This window comes from Phocoena phocoena, chromosome 8 (assembly GCF_963924675.1).
Source record: "Phocoena phocoena chromosome 8, mPhoPho1.1, whole genome shotgun sequence".
Classification (NCBI taxonomy): Eukaryota; Metazoa; Chordata; class Mammalia; order Artiodactyla; family Phocoenidae; genus Phocoena; species Phocoena phocoena.
Window position 1 is genome coordinate 101,205,907 of NC_089226.1, and position 21,509 is coordinate 101,227,415.

At 44.3% G+C, this 21,509-nt stretch overlaps 1 protein-coding gene and 10 non-coding genes across 11 annotated transcripts in view; 2 read left to right on the forward strand and 9 right to left on the reverse strand.

The window, feature by feature from the left end:
• Positions 1-1,689: 1,689 nt before the first annotated feature.
• Positions 1,690-1,880, reverse strand: LOC136127742 (U2 spliceosomal RNA). Its single transcript, XR_010656192.1, has one exon. It is a non-coding gene; the product is annotated as a U2 spliceosomal RNA (small nuclear RNA).
• A 5,998-nt stretch (positions 1,881-7,878) lies between these two features.
• On the reverse strand, positions 7,879-8,004 carry LOC136127746 (small nucleolar RNA SNORD22). Its single transcript, XR_010656194.1, has one exon. It is a non-coding gene; the product is annotated as a small nucleolar RNA SNORD22 (small nucleolar RNA).
• A 264-nt stretch (positions 8,005-8,268) lies between these two features.
• On the reverse strand, positions 8,269-8,337 carry LOC136127743 (small nucleolar RNA SNORD31). Its single transcript, XR_010656193.1, has one exon. It is a non-coding gene; the product is annotated as a small nucleolar RNA SNORD31 (small nucleolar RNA).
• Positions 8,338-8,587: 250 nt separating this feature from the next.
• On the reverse strand, positions 8,588-8,657 carry LOC136127741 (small nucleolar RNA SNORD30). The gene has a single exon (XR_010656191.1). It is a non-coding gene; the product is annotated as a small nucleolar RNA SNORD30 (small nucleolar RNA).
• A 172-nt stretch (positions 8,658-8,829) lies between these two features.
• On the reverse strand, positions 8,830-8,896 carry LOC136127737 (small nucleolar RNA SNORD29). The gene has a single exon (XR_010656187.1). It is a non-coding gene; the product is annotated as a small nucleolar RNA SNORD29 (small nucleolar RNA).
• A 206-nt stretch (positions 8,897-9,102) lies between these two features.
• On the reverse strand, positions 9,103-9,229 carry LOC136127747 (small nucleolar RNA SNORD22). Its single transcript, XR_010656195.1, has one exon. It is a non-coding gene; the product is annotated as a small nucleolar RNA SNORD22 (small nucleolar RNA).
• Positions 9,230-9,795: 566 nt separating this feature from the next.
• LOC136127738 (small nucleolar RNA SNORD28) lies at positions 9,796-9,864 on the reverse strand. Its single transcript, XR_010656188.1, has one exon. It is a non-coding gene; the product is annotated as a small nucleolar RNA SNORD28 (small nucleolar RNA).
• A 331-nt stretch (positions 9,865-10,195) lies between these two features.
• On the reverse strand, positions 10,196-10,265 carry LOC136127739 (small nucleolar RNA SNORD27). Its single transcript, XR_010656189.1, has one exon. It is a non-coding gene; the product is annotated as a small nucleolar RNA SNORD27 (small nucleolar RNA).
• Positions 10,266-10,549: 284 nt separating this feature from the next.
• LOC136127740 (small nucleolar RNA SNORD26) lies at positions 10,550-10,609 on the reverse strand. The gene has a single exon (XR_010656190.1). It is a non-coding gene; the product is annotated as a small nucleolar RNA SNORD26 (small nucleolar RNA).
• A 991-nt stretch (positions 10,610-11,600) lies between these two features.
• Positions 11,601-21,509, forward strand: part of SLC3A2 (solute carrier family 3 member 2) — a 47,529-nt gene continuing 37,620 nt past the window's right edge. Inside the window, exon 1 of the mRNA XM_065881661.1 lies at positions 11,601-11,894. Coding sequence (XP_065737733.1) covers positions 11,783-11,894 — 112 coding nt within the window. The 5' untranslated portion in view covers positions 11,601-11,782. The remainder of the gene's footprint in view (positions 11,895-21,509) is intronic.
• On the forward strand, positions 19,298-19,485 carry LOC136127672 (U2 spliceosomal RNA). Its single transcript, XR_010656132.1, has one exon. It is a non-coding gene; the product is annotated as a U2 spliceosomal RNA (small nuclear RNA).

A 21,509-nucleotide genomic window follows, 5' to 3' on the forward strand; every position in this document is an offset into this window, starting at 1 on the left:
ATTTCAGAAATGATTGAAACGCTAGTGAAGCGGCGGGCTTCAACTTCGAGTATGAAAAGACAAAAAGGGGACTTCTGTGGTGGCGCAGTAATCAAACAACCGCCTGTCAATGTAGGGACACAGGTTTGAACCCTACGCCGGGAAAATTCCTACCGGCTATGGAGCAACTAAAGCTCGTGTGCCGCAAGTACTGAGTCTGCGCTCTGGAGTCCGCGTGCCACCACTACTGAAGTCCGCCGCCTGAAGCCCGTACTCAGCAACAACAGAAACCTGCGCAATGCGAAGGCCCCGCACCACAACGAAGAGTAGTTGCCGCTCGCAGGAACGGATAAAAACCTGCGTGCAGCAATGAAAACCCAAAGCAGCGTAAAAGAAAAATAATTAAAGAAGGAAAACACAACACGAATAGTGTTTGGGAAAACGAAGAGACACTCTTACGTATGTCCTTTTGGAAAAGTAAGGTAGGGCATTGCTCTCCCTCACGTTGAGGTTTGGTGATCGTAAAAATCAACTCACAGTGAAAAAACTGCAGAGTTACCACTTCTCAGAATAAAATGCAACTTAGAAAATAACATAACGATTCCCTTTATGGAGTGACGTACGGAGAAGTGTTGTTTCCTGAAATCAAAGCTTTTGAGAAATTTTGCTGTTTTAAACTACGTCGGTAAGAATAAAGGACCCCACTGTGGCCCGCCAGATTTGACTCCTGAAGAGAGAAGCAATCTTTGTTTTCGACTCCGGTAGAGAACTGGCGGTAGGAGTGCGAGGAGTAACATTTCACCCTTTGCATTACCGAGAAAAGAACACTCTCAATCTAGTTCAATCCAGACCAAAAGCCGGTGCTCGGATTCCTCCATTTTGTACGGAACTTACTGGAGTACTTAATATTCTTTCTGATGGCTTTTTAAAAACTTGCTTTATTATTATTTTTTAAAAAACTTGCTTTATTTTTGATTGCGTTGCATCTCCACTCCTGCACGCGGACGGCGACCGAGAATTATTCTTTGTTGTGAGGGTGGTGTGCGGCCTTCTCATCCTAGAGTTGCCCTTGTTGTATGGAGTACGAACTATAGGGGACGCGGTTCAACAGTTGCGGCGTTGAAGTAAAACCTTCGTGAGGAGATCTGTGCGGGTTAAGACTCAAACCCGCGTCAGCGGGGGTAGATTTATGTTACTGCAATGACAGAAGCACCGAAAACAGTTTGAAAAATAATCGCAGTTGTCTCATGATGGTGGTTCCTACACGGCTTTCCTGCGATACACTTCTTCATTCGTGGCGCGCAAAACAGAATCTCTCGTAAACACGAGTTCTCAAAATGAAAAAAAAAAAAAAAACAAGCACCTCAGAATTCTTGTAACTGTGCATATTTTGTTGGTTCTTTCGTATTTTTCGGAGAATTTAGAGTTTTCGTAGAAGAGGGCTTTAAACAGTGTCACCGACTTCGTATTTTGCACAGCAGCTAACAGACATACGGAAAATGGCGCATGACACCAGCTTAAAGAAAGCGTTATGTGTTATCTAACATAGAATTATATGAATCACAAATTTCCCTTTATAAACAGATTTCATAAAAACTAGGTAAAAGATGAAAGCTTAATTTCTATAAAAAAAGCTTTCGTGTATTCTGAACCGCAAAGTACTTGAACTATTATGTTCTTTTCTTTTGACAGCCAAAAATTTCCCCCGAAGGGGAGTGCACCGTTCCTGGAAGTACTGCAATACCAGGTCGATGCGTGGAGTGGACGGAGCAAGCTCCTATTCCATCTCCTAATTCCAAAAATCCATTTAATATATTGTCCTCGGATAGAGGACGTATCAGATATTAAACTGATAAGAACAGATACTACACTTGATCTTAGCCAAAAGGCCGAGAAGCGATACCGGTAAGTTTCGCTGCCGGCCAGCGTTACTCTGGCTATAGCTTTTACGGTTGTGGTGACTTTTATGGCCTAACCATTAGACTTTTCTTAATGTGTAATCTTGCTTAAAACAAATTCTTAATTATTTTTGCTTCATAATGATAACTAAATTTTTGGAAATAGACCTTAAACAAGGTTTTTACTGCTTCGCCTTCCTGCTCAAGCTCTGTGTGTTTTGCATAAACCCGCCCCTCTGCTCTTTCACTTTCTGGGGATTGGTCCACATAACTAGACGTGATATCAATGGCCGCGTCGTACTTTTGCTCAGAGACTGTGGCGGCCGTCTCCAGCCTTAAGGCTTTTAGGCGCTCCCTGGGGGCGGCAAGGCGGTGGTGTTCGTTAGTCTGTGGAAGAAGATGCAGGGCGGAGCCCTTCTCCCGGACATTTGCTTGGAAAGGCCGCGGTTCCCGAGCACAGACTTAGGAGTTCAAAGAACCGAGTTGGAATCCATGCTTGCCAGTTCCTGATTTGGTGACTTGAGGCATGTTGCTTAGGCTCCCGTCTTCTCCTCTTTTAAATGGAGGAATTAATAACCTGCATTTAAGCGGTGGTTGTGAGAACTGAGGACACGCTGCTCTCGGCCCAGAGGTGACAGTGGAAGTTGGCTTATAGCCTGTGTTCCCCTCTCATCCTGGGGCTCCCGGCTCCCTTCTGCCCCTCCCGCCTCCTCGGCTTGTAACATCCACCCCCACCCCACTTACATCTTGCCCTTTGTACCATCCATCACCCACCGTCGGCCCCACAGCGGAGAAAAGATGGCCTGAGAAAGACGTTTCGGAGCCGCCTGATTCATAAACCCAGGGACCTGCGGTGGGAGTAGGGGTGAGGCAATGTAGGTCAAATTTAAAAGAATTGGTACTTTAGAGGCTCACAGCATAGCCCAGCTGTATGAAAGGGATTAATATCAGACTCTGGCTGAGAACGGGACTTGAAGTCCTGTTTGCTTGGAAACTGTGTTAATCTGAACGCGGAACGTTCTGTTCGAAACTCCCTTAACTGAGCTCTACAGCTGTTTATGTGTCAAAGTGACCGGCCTGGCTGAGATCCTTCAGGCAAGAGTGGGATGTTCTATTCTCACTGATATGATTTCAACTAGCAAAGTCTGATAATCTATGATTTTAGAGAATATGGTTTCTTACAATGTGTCCCTGTGAATAAACAGAAGCAGTTTCTACAAGCTCCCAAAATAAATCCAGAATCTCCAGGGAGGGGCCAAATTAAGGGTATGTGGTAGGCAGAATAATGCCCCTACATGCCCATGTCCTAATTCGTAGAATCTCTCATTATGTTACCTTACATGGCAGGCAAAGTGTACTTTGCAGATATGGTTAAATTAAGAGTTTTGAGAAGGAGAGATCATTCTGGATTATCTGGTGGGCTCCATGTACGTAATCACAAAGATCACAGAGGGAGACAGGAGACTCAGTGTCAGAGTGATGATCTGATGAGCCATCATTGGCTTTGAAGATGGAAGGGAGTCATCAGTCAAGGAATGGAGGTGGCCTCTAGAAGCTAGAAAAGGCAGGAAAACATTCTCCCTTGGAGCCTCTAGAAAGAAATGCAGCCCTGTTAACACACCTTGATTTTAGCCCATTGAGACCCATTTAGGACTTCTGACCTCCAAAACTGTAAGATAATATATTTTTTTGTTTTAAGCCACCAAGTTTGTGGTAACTTGTTACAGCAGCAATAAAAAACAAAACAAAACAAAACAAACAACTAATACAGAAGCAAAAGCAAAATTCAATTTCTTTCAATTCTAACCTTCTCTAAATTCTGCAAGACCCAACCTGGGGCAGGCCACAGCCCCCTGGTGGAGCAGGCTTCAGTCTGTCCAGGCAGGCTGCAGCCAAGCATCCTGAATGCACAGATCTCTCAGCGGGCTTTTCCCTGTCGGGTCTCAGCTGTCAGGTCCTCCTCTGAAGCAAAGGCAAGTGGGGAGAGCTCTGTCACTCTCTTCTACTGTGACCCCCGCCTCTTGCTGCGTGGGTACAGGAGGCTGATAGTGGGGACTCCCCAGGAACTTGGAGATCTGTTTATTCACTGAGAGGCCATTTGTCCATTTGTTTATGCTTTTTGAGCAGATACCCTACAATGATGAGCAAAATCAGACATGGACCTTGCCTTCATGATGTTTAAGGTTTACTGGGGAAAAGTGAGAGAAGGCTCCTGTGATCCTCCAGGCAAGAGATGAAAGTGGCTTAGGGGGTGGGGTTGGGGTGGCTGTGGTGGCAGAGATGGAGAGAAGTGGAAGAAGTCACAAAGAGCCACTGGCTTTGATAACAAGCAAAGCAAGGCCAAGGGAATATTCTTTCCATATGGGTGCATTTAAATTTTGTAAGTTAATGTTTTATTTTCATGAAAATGGTATAAATTGTCAAGTAGTGTTCAAAGGTTTATAACAACAACTCTCCCCAATTTACAACCCCCTTTTAACTCTTTTTTTTTTTTTGGCCGCACCTACAGTGGAGGCTCAGAGTCTTAACCACTGGACCGCCAGGGAACCCCCATATTTATAAATTAATTGAACAATTTTAGACTTTTTTTTGGTGCTCTTGAGAGGAAGATGTTATAAACTTAAAAACCAACATAATATGAAGCAGGTTGAAGAAATGCTTAGTCAGTCTGAAGAGGTGTTTAATTTTTATTGTATCACCCAACGCTTCTGAGAATCTGTTGAAGCTTTTCCCAAATAAATGCATAGTTGCCTTATACAATTTTGCATACAATTTCTGAGGAGATTCTTAGAGCCCCCTAAAGCCTGTTCACTAACCTACAAGTTAACAACCACAGCCCAAAAAAGATAGGAGGACCTGTCTGAAGGCATCCAAACACCTAAAAAGAGGCCACATCAACTGGAGGAACAGGATCTGGAGGTTCTGGAAGGCCCTGTAGGCAGGCCCACAGAGAGATAGCCTCGGCTCCCGGACTTAAGACTGGCTCCTCTGGGCCTACATCCCCTTGTGGCAACTCTGGGTTGGAGTCGGGCCAGAAAAGAGGGACCAGCTGACCTCTTGATCACCAACCCTACCCTCTTTGCTGATTTGTATTAGCTCCCTGGCTCCTAGGAATTCAAAATTTCTGCTCCTATTTACACTCTCTGCTGAAATGATCTTATCCAGTGCCCTGGCTTTCCCTCCCATCCGTCACCTGGTGATGACTGATTCCCAGCCTGACTAGTCTATGGTTTCATGCACGATTCCAGGTGCTTTATATGTATTAACAACATTAATAGAATAAGTAGTACTATCATCTTCCCTCTTTTACAGATGGAGAAACCGAGGCACAGCAGGTTAGGTGATGTAATTTTTTTTTTTAAGATTTTTTTGACGTGGACTTCCCTGGTGGCGCAGTGGTTAAGAATCCGCCTGCCAATGCAGGGGACACAGGTTCGAGCCCTGGTCTGGGAAGATCCCACATGCCGCGGAGCAACTAAGCCCATGAGCCACAACTACTGAGCCTGAGCTCTAGAGCCCGAGACACAACTACTGAGCCCGCATGCCACAACTACTGAAGCCCGTGTGCCTAGAGCCCGTGCTCCACAACAAGAAGCCACCGCATGAGGAGCCCAGGCACCACAATGAAGAGTAGCCCCCGCTCGCCGCAACTAGAGAAGGCCCACACGCAGCAATTAAAACCCAATGCAGCCAAAAATAAATAAATTTTAAAAAGAAAGATTTTTTGACGTGGACCATTTTTCATTTTTTTATTTTTTATTTTTTTCGGTACGCGGGCCTCTCACTGTTGCGGCCTCTCCCGTTGCGGAGCACAGGCTCCGGACGCGCAGGCTCAGCGGCCATGGCTCACGGGCCCAGCCGCTCCGCGGCATGTGGGATCTTCCCGGACCGGGGCACGAATCCCCTGCATCGCCAGGCGGACTCTCAACCACTGCGCCACCATGGGAAGCCCATGTGGACCACTTTTTAAAGTCTTTATTGAATGTTACAATATTGCTTGTTTTATGTTTTGGTTTTTTGGCCGCAAGGCATGTGATAGTATAGCTCCCCAACCAGGGATCAAGCTTCTTTTTTTTTTTGGCTGCGTTGGGTCTTCGTTTCGGCGCACGGGCTTTCTCTAGTTGTGGCGAGCAGGGGCTACTTTTTGTTGCCGTTGCCGTTGCCGTGCTCGGGCTTCTCATTGTGGTGGCTTCTCTTGTTGCTGAGCACGGGCTCTAGGCTCACGGGCTTACTTGCTCCGTGGCATCCGGACCAGGACTTGAACCCGTGTCCCCTGCATTGGCAGGAGGATTCTTAAACCACTGCGCCACCAGGGAAGCCCGACTCCTATTCTTTGTCAGCATTTATCTCAGGGTGCCTGAAAACTCAGCACTATTGACATTTTGTTTGGGGAGTTGGGGCTGTCCTATTAATTGTAGGGTGTTTAGCAGCATCCTTGGCCTCTACCCACTAGATAGTATAGCCTACCCACCACCCCCCACAAAAAACTGTGACAACCAGAAGTGTCTCCATTTTTTTTTGTTGTTTTTTTCCAGACATTTTTTAATGTTCCCCAGGGGGCAAAATCACACCTGGTTGAGAACCACTCTGCTATTTCAAATAACCTTGTTTGTTGGCTCTCATTCTGCCTCCTCCTCTTCCTCTAGAATGTAACCAAACATCAGTCAGCAAAAGCAAGAGCACGGCCTTGGCTCTCCCAGCAAGTACACTGCTATGTTTGGGATGGAGCAACATGTTGGCACTGCTGACACTTACTGAAGTGGGGAGTCTGGAGAGGAACGACACGGAATCAAGGTCTGAATGTCTGACTGGTTATCAGGTCAGGGGCAGGTTGCAGAAGTCCAGGCTAGAAATATAGACTGAGTCGTCATTGTATGGAAGGACTATGAGGGTCCCCCTCATTTTGGAGCTCTCCCCCATTTCTCCAGATTGTCCCAGACTCAGTTCTTTCATCTCTTAAGTAACTGGGCCTTAATTTGAATTCCTATTTGCCACATGGTGAAAATATTGCTTGAGGAAGGCTTCATCATCTACCAAACACCTCTCATGGTGCTCTCTTCCCTCGGGTTTACAGGTCAGCACTGCAGGCTCTCTTACTGCTTGCAGTGCCTCATTCTCAGTTTGTCCTCTGCTGTTCCTCCCACCTTTAAATACAGGTGCTTCCCCAGGCTTCCTCGGTGTGCCTTCTCTTACTTGGACCAACCCTTTCATTCTTGTGGCTATAATTACTATGTTGACCATTCTTATTACTGTATGACTACGATTTAATTAGCAAAAATGCATTTTCTTTCAGTTAAATTGCCTTTTACTTTACTATACTCCTGACACAAAACGTATTTTATTGAGAAAAGTCTAGTATAAAGTTTTAGGGCACAGCTAAAGGTTAAAGGGTCACCCAAACCCAGCAAACATTCATATAGAACTCCTCAGCTAAGTACAGAGAGAAGGAAAAACTCCTTAAAGGTGTAAGGAGGCTCCCTGGGTTAGACAATTCCGCATTAGGCAAACTGCCAAGCTTAAACAGGGTAAAGCCAGTAACAATATTTCTGGGATTATCTCCTTCTGTCCAGCTAGACCCACTCAAACACAGGAATCAGTGAAGGTTTAAAAAAACAAAAAGTTTTATTTAGAAAGGCTAAAATGATTGTATGCTAATTTGAACAGGTAGGTTGTATAAGAAAATTCCATTTTTGATATCCTTTGAGAGTTGGACTCCTGTAGAGAAAAAAAAAAAAGTTGAGTTTTCTTACCATACGGAAAAGTATATACCACATGGGTTTAGAAGGGCTATCCTTTAAACCAGCTAACATTAAAAGGACTGCTTCCAGATACTTTTCTATTTATCATGGTTAGTCTATTAAATATGTAACGTAAGTACATGAATAGATACTTACCATTATGTGTGCTTTGTTCTTTCTTCAGACCTGAAGGAAAAAAAAAACACAACCGATTTTCAACCAGTAATTTATTCCCTCCTTTGCCTTGTTTAGAAATTCTTATGATCCCTCAGACAGTTCCTTCTGGAACAAGCTTTCCTCTTCTCCCCCAGCCAGCCCCAGTGGGTTCACCTTTACAGGCTCTGGGACTAGGACAGGAAGTAAGACATGTGAATATTTCTTCACTGGGAAATTTTAACTTGACCCACCTTGTGTTTACATTTACTCACCTCTTAACTTCAGACTGGAGTTGAACAGAAATATGGCTTACTCCTTTCCCCTGCGAAAGAACGATTGGGAACTAAGCCTCTAAACCACCCCGAGACAAAAGGCACATCTATGTAGGTCTCAACAGACATTTTGATAGAAACCACCACCTAGTCCACAAAGCTTCCTATTGGCTATAAAGCCCACCCAACTTCCCACTATTGTCACCTTTCACTCCAAGGCAAACTCACAGCTCAGAAAATACCTTTCAGTCATAGTGATCAGACTGGGGCGGTACTGAACTCATCACTGGTGAGTGGAAATCTGTCACAGGTGGTTCACAAATGGCCAAAGACAAACTTTGGATTAAACAAGTAATGTCTGCACAGCTATCCAAAGTGCCACAAAAAACCCTGGCAAATTCTATATAGTAGCCACAGATGACAGATTTACCTCAATTCATTCTCAGGCTCCAGACAAGGAATTGGACCTAAAACAAAAACAAGACTGAATCAGTAAGCTTAATTCCTGCATTAAAAGTTGTTCCCACCTAAGCTATGGTTCCTAGAAAATCAGATTTCCGAGTCTCAACAGCAAATCGTCAGCCGAACGAGATTCCATGTAAGTCATCACACAGACATGCCGAAAAAGGCATTTTTTCCTACTCGATACACTGTATGCACCAACGCATATGAAAAACACTCACCTTTGAGCAAACAAGCAGGTAACTGGCAATGGTACCTAGGGAAGGATAAAGCTGTGAGTGATACAAGCTCCTTACAGACAGTATCCCACTGCTGTCTTCTCCGGTTTCTCAGGTGTTCAGGTCTTCTCATCATTTAAGTCATAGTGAGCTAGTCTGATTCATCATAGAAACTGCTTACTTGGTGATATATGCCATACAGACATTAATCAACTAACCTTTCAACTCGGGAGGCTTTCCAGGAGTAGTACAGGAATAAGGAACAAGCTGCTCCTGAATGAGAACGTCATGTAATTAGCAACACAGCCAGAATTATTCCAGCTGGGGTTAATGGATAAACCAAGAAAAGCTAAGCAAGTGATATCCGCGGGCATTTGCTGCACCCCAGACACTTCCTTATGGAACAAGCTTTCATCCCCTCTCCCCGTTAGCCCCAGTGGGTTCACCATTACTGGCTCTGGGGCTAGAACAGGCGTAAGACAGAATGCTTGCTCTCCTCACTGGCACTGGAAACAAGCTACAACCAGAAAGGTTACAAGTACTCACGATTCTCAACTCTTTCCAGGAGTTTCACCCTGAGCAGATCAAGAGGCATCTAGGAAATCAAGAAAAATAAAATAAGGGACTTCCCTGGTGGTCCAGTGTTGAGACTCTGCCTTCCAATGCAGGGGACAATGGTTTGATCCCTGGTAGGGGAACTGACATCCCACATGCCGCGGGGCAACTAAGCCCGAGGGCTCTAGAGCCTGCGTGCCACAACTAGGACCCGACACAGCCAAATAAAGAAGTAAATATTAAAAAAAAAGAAAGATAAAAGATCAAGAAACATCACTATAAGGAACAAAAGAAACCAAAAAGTTACACGGATCAATCAGGGCTTTTACAACAACACCGCCCCCCCCTCCAGCCCAGAGAGTCATCAAGGCTCACATATAACCTAACTTACAACATTGGGAAAAGTAACTCACTGTAAGACAGATGTATACATCACCATGAGGACAACCTGCAAAAGGGCAGCAAATGGTTATTTCAAAACACTAGGATGGAATAAAATTTCTTCATTAACAGAAACTGCCATCAGAACTCTAACATGCTATTAAATGTCGTACCTCACAGAGTCAGCGTTTTCAAATCATCTGACAGTGACATGTGGGTGAGGGAAGAGCACACCATCACAAGAACCAACTGTGCCGCTTGCTGGGCTGCCATCTCCCTCCCCAGGAAAATCATTCCAAGAGGAACAAGCTGGAAGGAGCAAAAAGGCAACACTGCTCCACTGACCATTTGCTCTCCTGGTTGTGGGGAACACCAGACAGACTACACCCTAACCCCTCCATTTGCAAAATTACCTGCATTCACCCTGGGAGGCAGCTGAATTCCTTGGGATTGGTGATGAGATGCTGGAGACAGAAAAGGGAGGCATTATATGTATCTAAGAATAGCCATGCAAGGCCCTTGAGTATTCGGGGCCCACTTCTCAGGAGTAAGATGACATCACTTGAGTTCAGACATATGCTTGTCATTTTACGTTCATCACGGAGTGGCCAGCGCAATCTGAAGCAGCAAGTCCCATCCAGATTCTGTGCCCCTACCCGTAATTGCATAAAGCATCGTATACCCACCTGGAGCATCGCCATAATGCTTGATCCACACAGGGACAGGTCTTGTCCCATCCTCCCACCCATAAGGTCTTTTGATTTAAACCACATCTGGGAAAAAAAAAAACAACACCCTTCACTTTTACGTCTCGTAGCCTAACTGTCCCACGTCAGTCCCTTAACACCTCGGGGCTAAAGAGCCCAAACATTGGCCACAAACAGTGCTACTCAGAATTTTTATGTTTTCTCCACTAATTCATCAGAAAGAGAGAGTTCAACTTTTTTTTTTTTTTTTTTTTTTTTTTTTTTTTTTTTTGTGGTACGCGGGACTTTCACTGCTGTGGCCTCTCCCGCTGCGGAGCACAGGCTCCGGATGCGCAGTTTCAGCGGCCATGGCTCACGGGCCCAGCCGCTCCGCGGCATGTGGGATCCTCCCGGACCGGGGCACGAACCCACGTCCCCTGCATAGACAGGCGGACTCTCAACCACTGTGCCACCAGGGAAGCCCAAGAGTTCAACTTTTGAGATCATCCCCGTAGCACATCCCGGTGGACTTCCGTATATCCAACAATTAAACCAAAAAAATAAAGGTGGTAAAGGCACGCCACGAGCACTTACTGTAACGAGAACTGTTTGCTATCCTTTAGGGCTCGACGCGCGCCCGAACCCTGAAGACAAGAGAACATCAGGTCAGCACTAGGCTATCTCGTAAACGCTTTGTTTTCCGGAACTAAGACTGCGTCGGCCGTGCAAGGCCTGTCTCCTCAGAGTTTCTTATCCTCACGGAGCTCAGTACAGGTCTGTGAAAAGACTCTCATCACAGACAGGCCCGTCGGCACCGCCCCCCATCGCCATGTTGTCCTTCACAAAGCCCCTGTCGCTTCAAGGCCTCAATGCCATGGCCATGTTTTTCCCTCCCCTGCCCCACGAACCCAATACATGCAACTGAGAGAGGCCAAGGCGCGGGCACGTTCTCGTGGTCATTTTTTTTTTTTTTAAAGTGCAGTTACACACACACACTTACCGAAATCTGTGGAAGAATGAGACCGAAAGCCTACCGAGAGACACTTAAATAGCATCTCGCAGAGGTCCACGGGATTTGGGGGCGGGACTATGACATGCGCAAGCGCAGAAAGAGAGGGCGTGCGAGCCTGGTGGCTCGTGGGTAAAGATTTCTAGAGGAAGCCCGGGTCGGGTGGGAGGGTGTGGTTGTGCGTTCCCTGACGCGGCGGCGCTAAAGCGGTGCGCATGTGCCTTAGGGGTTGTGCAGGCGCGCCTAATGTGCCGCGGCGGGGATTGTACTGCGGCTGTGGGACTGAGGCGACGAGTTCCCGGTTTCCCGCGGATCCTGGACTGACGCCCCGTGTCGGTCACAGCTGCCTGCCCCCTCTCCCTTCCCTGAGACCCGCCCCCCTTCTTGCGCGCACACACACCCTAAACCCGCGTGCAGGGTCCGACACGATGGACCGTGAACCTCATGAACCCTCGGCCGGCGTCGTCTCGGTTCCACGCCAGCCGCCCAGCGAGCATTCTGGGTCTGGTCCTCAGGGTCCCAGCATGGGGGGCGACTCAGGTACTACTGGGCCCCGGGCCGAGCTCGAGTGGAGGGCCCTTGCGTGGAGCCGTTTCGGGAAAGTGAATCAGGCCGTAGGTGCTTTTGAAATTTTATAACAGTCTTAGGATGTTTTCTCTAACTGGCCACCTCTGTCCTGCTGTCCAGTCCGATTTTACTAGGAGCTTGGCTTGCAGTAGGGCTAATATTAGCCGATATTTGAAGTGCCGCTTTAAGCACATTACGTGAAATGATTATATTTCAGTTCTGCAGATCCCAAAAGAGAGGTTGGTACAGTACACGCATTTTATAGATGAGGGAATCTAGGTGTAAAGACCTCTTGCAGAGCAGCCTCCAGCTCCCGCCTGATTGGCGAGGCAGTTCCAGTCACCTGTATACACCTGTTATTGAGGCCAACCAGCATCAATTTATTAATCGTTTGTGGTGAACACCTAGGGTACATGTGCGTTTTTAAAAATTTTTATACATGTACATTTTATAGTCATTTATTAAGCTCTTACTGTGTGCTCTCCTGTATGACCTCACCTAATACTACAACCCTAGGAGGAGATATTAGGTAATGTTAGGGATGAGAAACCTGAGGTCCAGAGAGGTTAATTAACTTGCTCAGTGTTATCCAGCTAAGAAATATCAGAGCCCACGTACAAATCCAGGCAGTCTGATTCCAGAGCCTGCACTTTTTATTTTTTATTTTTGGCTGCATGGGTCTTTGTTGCTGCTCGTGGGCTTTCCTCTGATTGCGGCAAGCAGGCTTCTCATTGCGGTGGCTTCTCTTGTTGAGGAGCCCAGGCTCTAGCTAGGCACATGGGCTCAGTAGTTGTGACTCGCAGGCTCTAGAGTGCAGGCTCAGTAATTGTAGTGCACAGGCTTAGTTGCTCCGTAGCATGTGGGATCTTCCCGGGCCAGGGCTCGAACCCATGTCCCCTGGGTTGGCAGGCGGATTCTTAAGCACTGCTCCACCAGGGAAGCCCGAGAGCCTGCACTTTTGATCACTCTGCTTTACTGCTGTCCTCACGCTCTTCTCTGGGAATTTGGGGGGCAAGCAAATACACAGGAAACAAATGGCATGATCCCTGGATACTGTTTCTCAATTGTTTTCATTGTTGTCTTCCCCTCTCCAGGAGCCTTAAAAAGACATTTTCCCCTCTAATCCCAACCATGAAGTTGTAATAACACTGATATACTGTATGTCTCTTTATGTTCCACGGACCTTTGGAGGGCCGGAAACCTTTTTTTTTTTTCTTTTTTTTAATATCTAGGGTTTTTTGCCCTCTCTTCTCTGCAGGAATCCATTTTCACTCCTTTGGGGGCAGTGTTGTCCTCATGCATGTCCCAGCGTAACACAAGTGACAAAACAAGTGTTGAAAGAATTCCAGTATGAACAAAGTTATTATAGATGGAATAAATTCATTTATTCAATAACTATTAAGTGCTTGTGCAAGTACATGATTGGAAAGTTGTAACAAAATGTATAGAAAATGGAACAGATAAGTTATGGAGAATTCAGAAGGTCCAGCCAGAGTAGGCAGATAGGTCTAGGGAGGTGGTGTGTGCGCATGGGAATTGGGGGATGCTTTATGGAGTGCCTGGGCCTTGAAGGTTAGATAAACAGAACCAGGGAGGGAATTGGAGCTGGAAAAGGAAGTGTATGAATATAGTTCATGAAAGATGGGCTGAAGGGGAATCAATATAAAATTGGAAAAGATTTCCTGGGGAAGACCGGATGAGGGGGGCCTGGAATGCAAAGCTAAATAATTTGAACTATAGATACAAATAAACAGTGAAAGTTTTTGAGTAGGGAGGTGATTAGAAATTGAGGGCTAAGATGAGATAAGGACATTAATTAGATTGTCACAGTAGTTTAAGCAGCAGGTAAGTGGATTCTGTACTAACAAGTGTAATGAAAGGGCAATAGGAGAGGATTTACATCAGAAGTCTTCAACTCATACCTACAGGAATATAGGTAATGCAGTAAGCCGTAGGAACCGGGTGGGGACTCTGGCGATCTAGATAGCTCTGTCTTAGCTCCAGCAGATTGTTGCCTTCCTAGAATACTGTTCTCTGAAAAATCTGATCAAGAGAATCCAGAAATCCAGAATTGTTTATTAATTTGCCCATTGAAAAAGTTGGCATCATCGGGACTTCCCTGGCGGTCCAGTGGTTAAGACTCTGCACTTCCAATGCAGGGGGCGTGGGTTTGATCCCTAGTTGGGGAACTAAGATGCCACGTGCCATGTGGTGCGGCCAAAAAACCCCCAAAAAACAAAAACAAAAACAAAAATGTTGGCATCCAGCTTAAAAATTTTAAGCATTTTCTATGAGCCAATCAAAATATGCCTGTGCACCAAGAGTGTGAATTTTCAGCATCTTTTGTAGTGATATAGAATCCACTAGAAAGGGAGGGATGTCAAAACCTGGATATTCTTTTTGTAAGCTGTAAGTGGGTTGAGGGGCTTAAGCACCAAAAAAAAAAAAAAAAAAAACACCAATGTTCTTGGCAGTTGGAGATCACGGGCACAACCTTCGCTTAACGTTTAGTCTACCAATATTATTTATCTATTGAGCATCTACAAGGCACAGGAGATACAACAGGGAACAAAGCAGACAGTCCCCTTATGCTCCCTTGGAGCTTATATTCTGGTGGAAAACACAGACAAATAATATGTCAAGTGCAGTTAAATGCTGTGGTGAAAATTGGACTTCCCTGGTGGTCCAGTGGTTAAAACTCAGCACTTCCACTGCACGGGGCACAGGTTCGATCGATCCCTGGTTGGGGAAATAAGATCCTGCATGCCGTGAAGTGCGGCCAAAACCAAAAACCAAAACAAAACAAAAAAACAAAGCTATGGTGAAAATTAAGTAGGGAAGGAGAGAGGGAGTGCTGGGGCAGAGGGGGAGGAATTGTCATTTCACTCAGAGAGGGACATTTGTGCAGAACTCTGAAAGAAATGGAGGAGAGAGCCATATGAGGTAGAATGCTCCAAGTAGGACTGCAGCACTGGACGGTGCTTACTGATTTATAGGTTGTGGTTAGGATTTTTAAAACACAACTGGGGAGGTATTATATACGTCAAGGTGAAGTTTGGTGGAAATAATGCAAGTTTCATCACCCATGAAATAAGTGAATGCTGGACATTTTTTCCTTTGAATAATAAGGTTAAAAGAGGATGTTGCACAAGTGAAGAATGTTGTAGTCAAATTAAGTGAAATGTGTGCATGTGTGTGTAAATATATTTGCTAGAATGGTGCAAAAAGGCTGGGGTGTCAAGTAATGGGAAATGAGATAAACAAGGTGAAACAATTGGTGGAGGGTGTTAACATCTATTAAGTGCTTTCCATGACACCTTCCAGGCGCTGTACTAACTGCTTTATATATATTACCTCAATTCAAAAAATAATAGTTTTTCTGGTTACCATCCCCTTTTTACAGATAAGAAAACTGAGTTGTTGTTGTTTTTTATAACATCTTTATTGGGGTATAATTGCTTTACAATGGTGTGTTAGTTTCTGCTTTATAACAAAGTGAATCAGTTATACATACACATATGTTCCCATATCTCTTCCCTCTTGCGTCTCCCTCCCTCCCACCCTCCCTATCCCACCCCTCCAGGCGGTCACAAAGCACCATAGCCGATATCCCTGTGCCATGCGGCTGCTTCCCACTAGCCATCTACCTTACGTTTGTTAGTGTATATATGTCCATGCCTCTCTCTCGCCCTGTCACAGCTCACCCTTCCCCCTCCCCATATCCTCAAGTCCGTTCTCCAGTAGGTCTGTGTCTTTATTCCTGTCTTACCCCTAGGTTCTTCATGACATTTTTTTTTCTTAAATTCCATATATATGTGTTAGCATACGGTATTTGTCTTTCTCTTTCTGACTTACTTCACTCTGTATGACAGACTCTAGGTCTATCCAGCTCATTACAAATAGCTCAATTTCGTTTCTTTTTATGGCTGAGTAATATTCCATTGTATATATGTGCCACATCTTCTTTATCCATTCATCCGATGATGGGCACTTAGGTTGTTTCCATCTCCGGGCTGTTGTAAATAGAACTGCAATGAACGTTTTGGTACATGACTCTTTTTGAATTTTGGTTTTCTCAGGGCATATGCCCAGTAGTGGGATTGCTGGGTCATATGGTAGTTCTATTTGTAGTTTTTTAAGGAACCTCCATACTCTTCTCCATAGTGGCTGAACCAATTCACATTCCCACCAGCAGTGCAAGGGTGTTCCCTTTTGTTCACACCCTCTCCAGCATTTATTGTTTCTAGATTTTTTGATGATGGCCATTCTGACTGGTGTGAGATGATATCTCATTGTAGTTTTGATTTGCATTTCTCTAATGATTAATGATGTTGAGCATTCTTTCATGTGTTTTTTGGCAGTCTGTATATCTTCTTTGGAGAAGATATATTTAGATATATTTAGGTCTTCTGCCCATGTTTGGATTGGGTTGTTTGTTTTTTTGTTATTGAGGTGCATGAGCTGCTTGTAAATTTTGGAGATTAATCCTTTGTCAGTTGCTTCATTTGCAAATATTTTCTCCCATTCTGAGGGTTGTCTTTTGGTCTTCTTTATGGTTTCCTTTGCTGTACAAAAGCTTTGAAGTTTCATTAGGTCCCATTTGTTTATTTTTGTTTTTATTTCCATTTCTCTAGGAGGTGGGTCAGAAAGGATCTTGCTGTGATTTATGCCATAGAGTGTTCTGCCTATGTTTTCCTCTAAGAGTTTGATAGTTTCTGGCCTTACATTTAGGCCTTTAATCCATTTTGAGCTTATTTTTGTGTATGGTGTTAGGGAGTGATCTAATCTCATACTTTTACATGTACCTGTCCAGTTTTCCCAGCACCACTTATTGAAGAGGCTGTCCTTTCTCCACTGTACATTCCTGCCACCTTTATCAAAGATAAGGTGTCCATATGTGCATGGGTTTATCTCTGGGCCTTCTATCCTGCTCCATTGATCTTTCTGTTTTTTGTGCCAGTACCATACTCTCTTGATTACTGTAGCTTTGTAGTATAGTCTGAAGTCAGGGAGCCTGATTCTTCCAGCTCCGTTTTTCTTTCTCAAGATTGCTTTGGCTGTTCGGGGTCTTTTGTGTTTCCATACTAATTGTGAAATTTTTTGTTCTAGTTCTGTGAAAAAAGAAAACTGAGTTTTATATAAGTTACTTATCCAAGGATACATAGCTAGTGTGGCAGAGCTATTATTCAAATCCAGTCTTTACTTTTGACCCTGTTAAGAAAAATTATCCAAAACTTGGAAATAGGCAAAAGTTATTACTAGGTGTCCTTTTGACGTAGAGCAGGCCCACCTAGCTTGGGGATTATCAGGTTTTCCAGGGGGTGTGTACCTTTGTTTGATGTCCTTTTTACTATTGCTTTGGGTATTTTACAATTTGATAAGTTTGCCTTGTAAGACATTAGGTGATTTTATATCTATGTATTAGAATGCAAATTCATATCATTCTTGCCTGGACTCTTTTTTTTTTCTGCAGTACGCGGGCCTCTCACCGTTGTGGCCTCTCCCGTTGCGGAGCACAGGCTCCGGACACGCAGGCCCAGTGGCCATGGCTCACAGGCCCAGCCACTTCACGGCATGTGGGATCTTCCCAGACCGGGGCATGAACCCATGTCCCCTGCGTCAGCAGGCGGACTGTCAACCACTGCGCCACCAGGGAAGCCCTTGCCTGGACTCTTGACTGATGATACTCTTTTTCTAGAATTCTCTATTGAAGCAGTTTTAAATCTTATTCATTCTCTTATTAATTAATAGGTTGAATAAAATATTTGACATGTGTTTACTTTATATTTTTATGAGTCATGTTTTCATTTTTAAAAATTATACTTTAACAACCCCTGTGGTACACTGTCTTTTGTTGATCCATTTATTTATTTATTCAAAAAATATTTATTGAGAGTGAGAATTTAAATTCAGGAGGTCTGAGTCCCGAATTGGAGCTTTAGACAGTGTGCTAGTGTGGTTCTAACACCATGCCTCCCTCTGGCTAGCATCGTATCTTGCTTCCTCTTTCCAGCAAATGTCTTTACCTTTAAAGAGCTGGCTACACCTGCATTACCTGGGAGCCTGTTAGAAATGCTAACCTCAGGTCTTTTCACAGGCCAAATGAATTAGCATTTGCATTTACACAAGATCCCCAGGTGATCTGTATGCAAGCTAAAGTTTAAGAAGCACTTGTTCCCACAGTGCTGCCCACTTCTTAAGACACTTCAGTCATCCTACTTGATCTCTCAGCAGCACCTTACCCTCTTGACCCATTTCCTATTTCTTAAAACACTGTTTCCACAGTGCTTGGGACACTGCCCTCTCCTAGCCTTCCTCTTATGTTTCTGCTAACTTCTTCCTGATCCTTTGAGGTACATCTTCTGGCCCATTCCTCAAACATTAATGTTCCTCCAGTTATGTATTAGGCCCAACTTTTTACTTACTCTGCCTGGGCCACCTTATCCACTCCCATGATTTTAATGACCACCGTTATGCCTGTAGCTCCAGCCCACGATCTTTTTCCTGAGCTTCAGAGCTGTGCATCCAGTTGCCTTCTGGATGAACATTGTCACATGGTCCACAAACTTCTTAACTTTTCCAAATTGAATTCAACCTGCTTCTCCTATTTCATTCAATTGTCCAAGCTCCCCCACTGCCACTACCCTAATTGAGGCCTTTGACCCCAAGTTTTTACAACAGACTTAATCTGACTCCCTGACCCTGGTTTCCTTTCTTTAGTCCATTCTCCATCTTGAAGCTGCAGTGATCTTTCTATATAAAATATTTGGTCCAGTCTCATGTCTCAGTTTATAACTCTTCAGTGCCCCTCCATAGTCTTTAGGTTATCGTCCAGATCATCATTATGGCCATTGAGACCCCTTTGCCCCTTTCCTTACTGCCACTCCCTCCCCAAGACAGATCTGCTCTGCCTGCCCACCATAAACTTCCTGAGTTTAGAGATCATGTCTGTGTAAATCATTGTATCCCTATTGCCTAGCAGAGTAGAGGACACAAAGTAGGACTCAATATATACTAATTTATCCCTATAAATTTTTGAATGATCTTTTTCTAGCCCCAATTCATTGATAACCCTTCTTATCAAATGAGGTGCTTAGAGAGGTCTGGTGATTTTGCCCAGAGAGCAACCCTGCCCCCACCTGGCAGCAAGAGGCACTGCCTCACATAATGGATGAGGAGGTATGCAAATAACTAGTTCTTTGCCAGGAACTGGGAGATAAGACAGTAAGTTAAGTTATTTGATAACAGAATTTCCTGGTCTCTGGGGAAGATGAGGATGTTGATGGTTGTAAGGACATGCTTACAAGCTGTGTCTGTGGACCTGAGTGAGGAAAGTTTGGGACAGGAAGAGATGATGGGGAGTTAATACAGATAATATCAATTCTAGGCCTTTTGGCTAAGATGAAGTGTGGTATCTGTTCTTATCAGTTTAGTATCTATGTCCTTTACCTGAGGACAACGTATTACATTGAGTTTTGGAACAAGGAGATAGAATAGGGGCTTGTTTTGTCAGCTCCATGCATCAACCTGGCATTGCAGTACTTCTAGGAATAGTGTACCCCTTTGGGGATATTTAGTTGTTAAACAAGAGATTTGTTAGCTATAACTTTGGTGAAATTATGTTTCCCTTAGAAAGAATAAGCATGATAAACTATGGCAACTGGATTCATTAGTAAAGGATTTGGTTATGGACTTGTAAGAGGTACTATAAACCATATGAAGTAGTCCAGAATTAGGCTAACAAGTATATCTGTTAATTCAACAACCAGTAATTACTTTATGTAATGGCAGAATATAGCAGTGGTCACCAAACTTTTTTGATTGCTCCCTATCAGTTAAGAAAAAAGCTAGAGGGAATTCCCTGGCAGTCCAGTGGTTGGGACTCTGCGCTTTGGCTGCTGAGGGCCTGGGTTCAATCCCTGCTCCGACAGCTAGGATCCCGCAAGCTGTACAGCACAGCCAAAAAACCCCCGAAAAACAAAAAAAACTAGAACACCTAATATATGAAGAGTTTTTAGGGTAAGTCATATTTTATGTACATTATCAATTATTTGAAAAGGTAGAAAATTTTTCAAAGGATGAAATATAAATAGGAGTTCACATGTTTTCTTTGTAAATCATTGTATTGGCTAAGAGGATGCCTGAAATTAGAATCCTGGGTTCATCTTATGCTTTCTGATGAAGGCCAAGTCATTTTGTCTGTTTGGTGGTTTAGTGCTTCTTTCATGGTGGATTCTTTTTGGTGGACATTAATGTGTGATCCAGAAATCTTTGGCTTTGTGCACTCTCCCATATGTCCATCACCATTCTCTGCCCCAGACCTCATTGCCTTTGATCTTCTAGTCCTTTTCCTTCCAGTCCTCTAATCAGATGGCCAGGCCATTGGCCATTGATCTAGAATGTGTATATATTCTCATCTTGTGCTATTTCTCCTTCTACACAAGGTGGATCATCAGGTGTATAGCTGGCAGATTTTCTGTCTCCACTGTCTTTCAAGACCACTTCTGAATGTGACTGTCATCCATTTTCAGTTGGCAGTCATAAGTTAACTCACCTGTAAATCATGCTTGGGCTTTTACTTCCTCCCTTAGCAGGTTATACAAGACATTCCTTATGACTATGGGTTCTTTTGCACAAGGGATGGGGATGCTTTTAGATGTATGGTGGATAGCAAGAGGTCTGGGCTACCTGCTCATGCAGTTTGCTTGTGTCCTCTGGTTCTGCTTAGTCTTGATTCTGAAGGTACCATTTCTATCTTTTGAAAGACTGCTGCTGGTCTGGTCTGACTGTTTGACTTAACAGGTCCAACCTATAATGGCAGCAGTTCTGACATAACTCATAACTCGTAATGGGAGCAAGTCTGACAACCAACTCATAATGGGAGCATTTCATGGTTACTTAGTGTTTCATAATGAAGTATTCCAATAACAGGCTAAGAGTTTTTTCTCAAAAGGCATGTATTTCTCTGCTGTGGACAGCCTGGCCTTGCTCTAGAATTTCAAGCCCCTGCTTTGCCCATTGGGGCTTGCCATAGGCTCCACACTGCATGATTTTCCGCCCTCTTAGGTCTCTTGGATGTTATGGCCTAAATGGCAGGGCTTCGTGCATTGCAGCTTGGACCTGCTGCAGAGCCCTTTCCTACTCTGGGTTGCACTCAAAGTTGGCAACTTACCATGTCATCTGGTGTATAGGTGGGAGCTTTATTTCTAGGAGTGGATAAGATAGGCACCATCCACACATCCTTTCTGTCTTTTATGGTGGCACTAATCTCTGTCCCTCTCCCCTTACTCCCTAGGATATGGTCATTTCTTTTTATTTACTATCATGGCTGAAGAGTGGGGGAGTTTCAGAGATTTCTACATTGCCTTTCCCACTATGATAGCTCTTCTCTCTTAGGCTAAGGACCCAAAGTAGAGGTTATACCAACTCATGAGTATATAAGTTCCACTAAACACTTGGGGACTGAAGAAATTACCTCTTCTGATGGGAATCGTGATGATGCTTTGGGTCTCTAGGCATCAGTGTCAGCTCAGATCCTGTGTCTAAAATGCTGAAAATATTTGCACATTCTCCTTTTCCAAATGTACA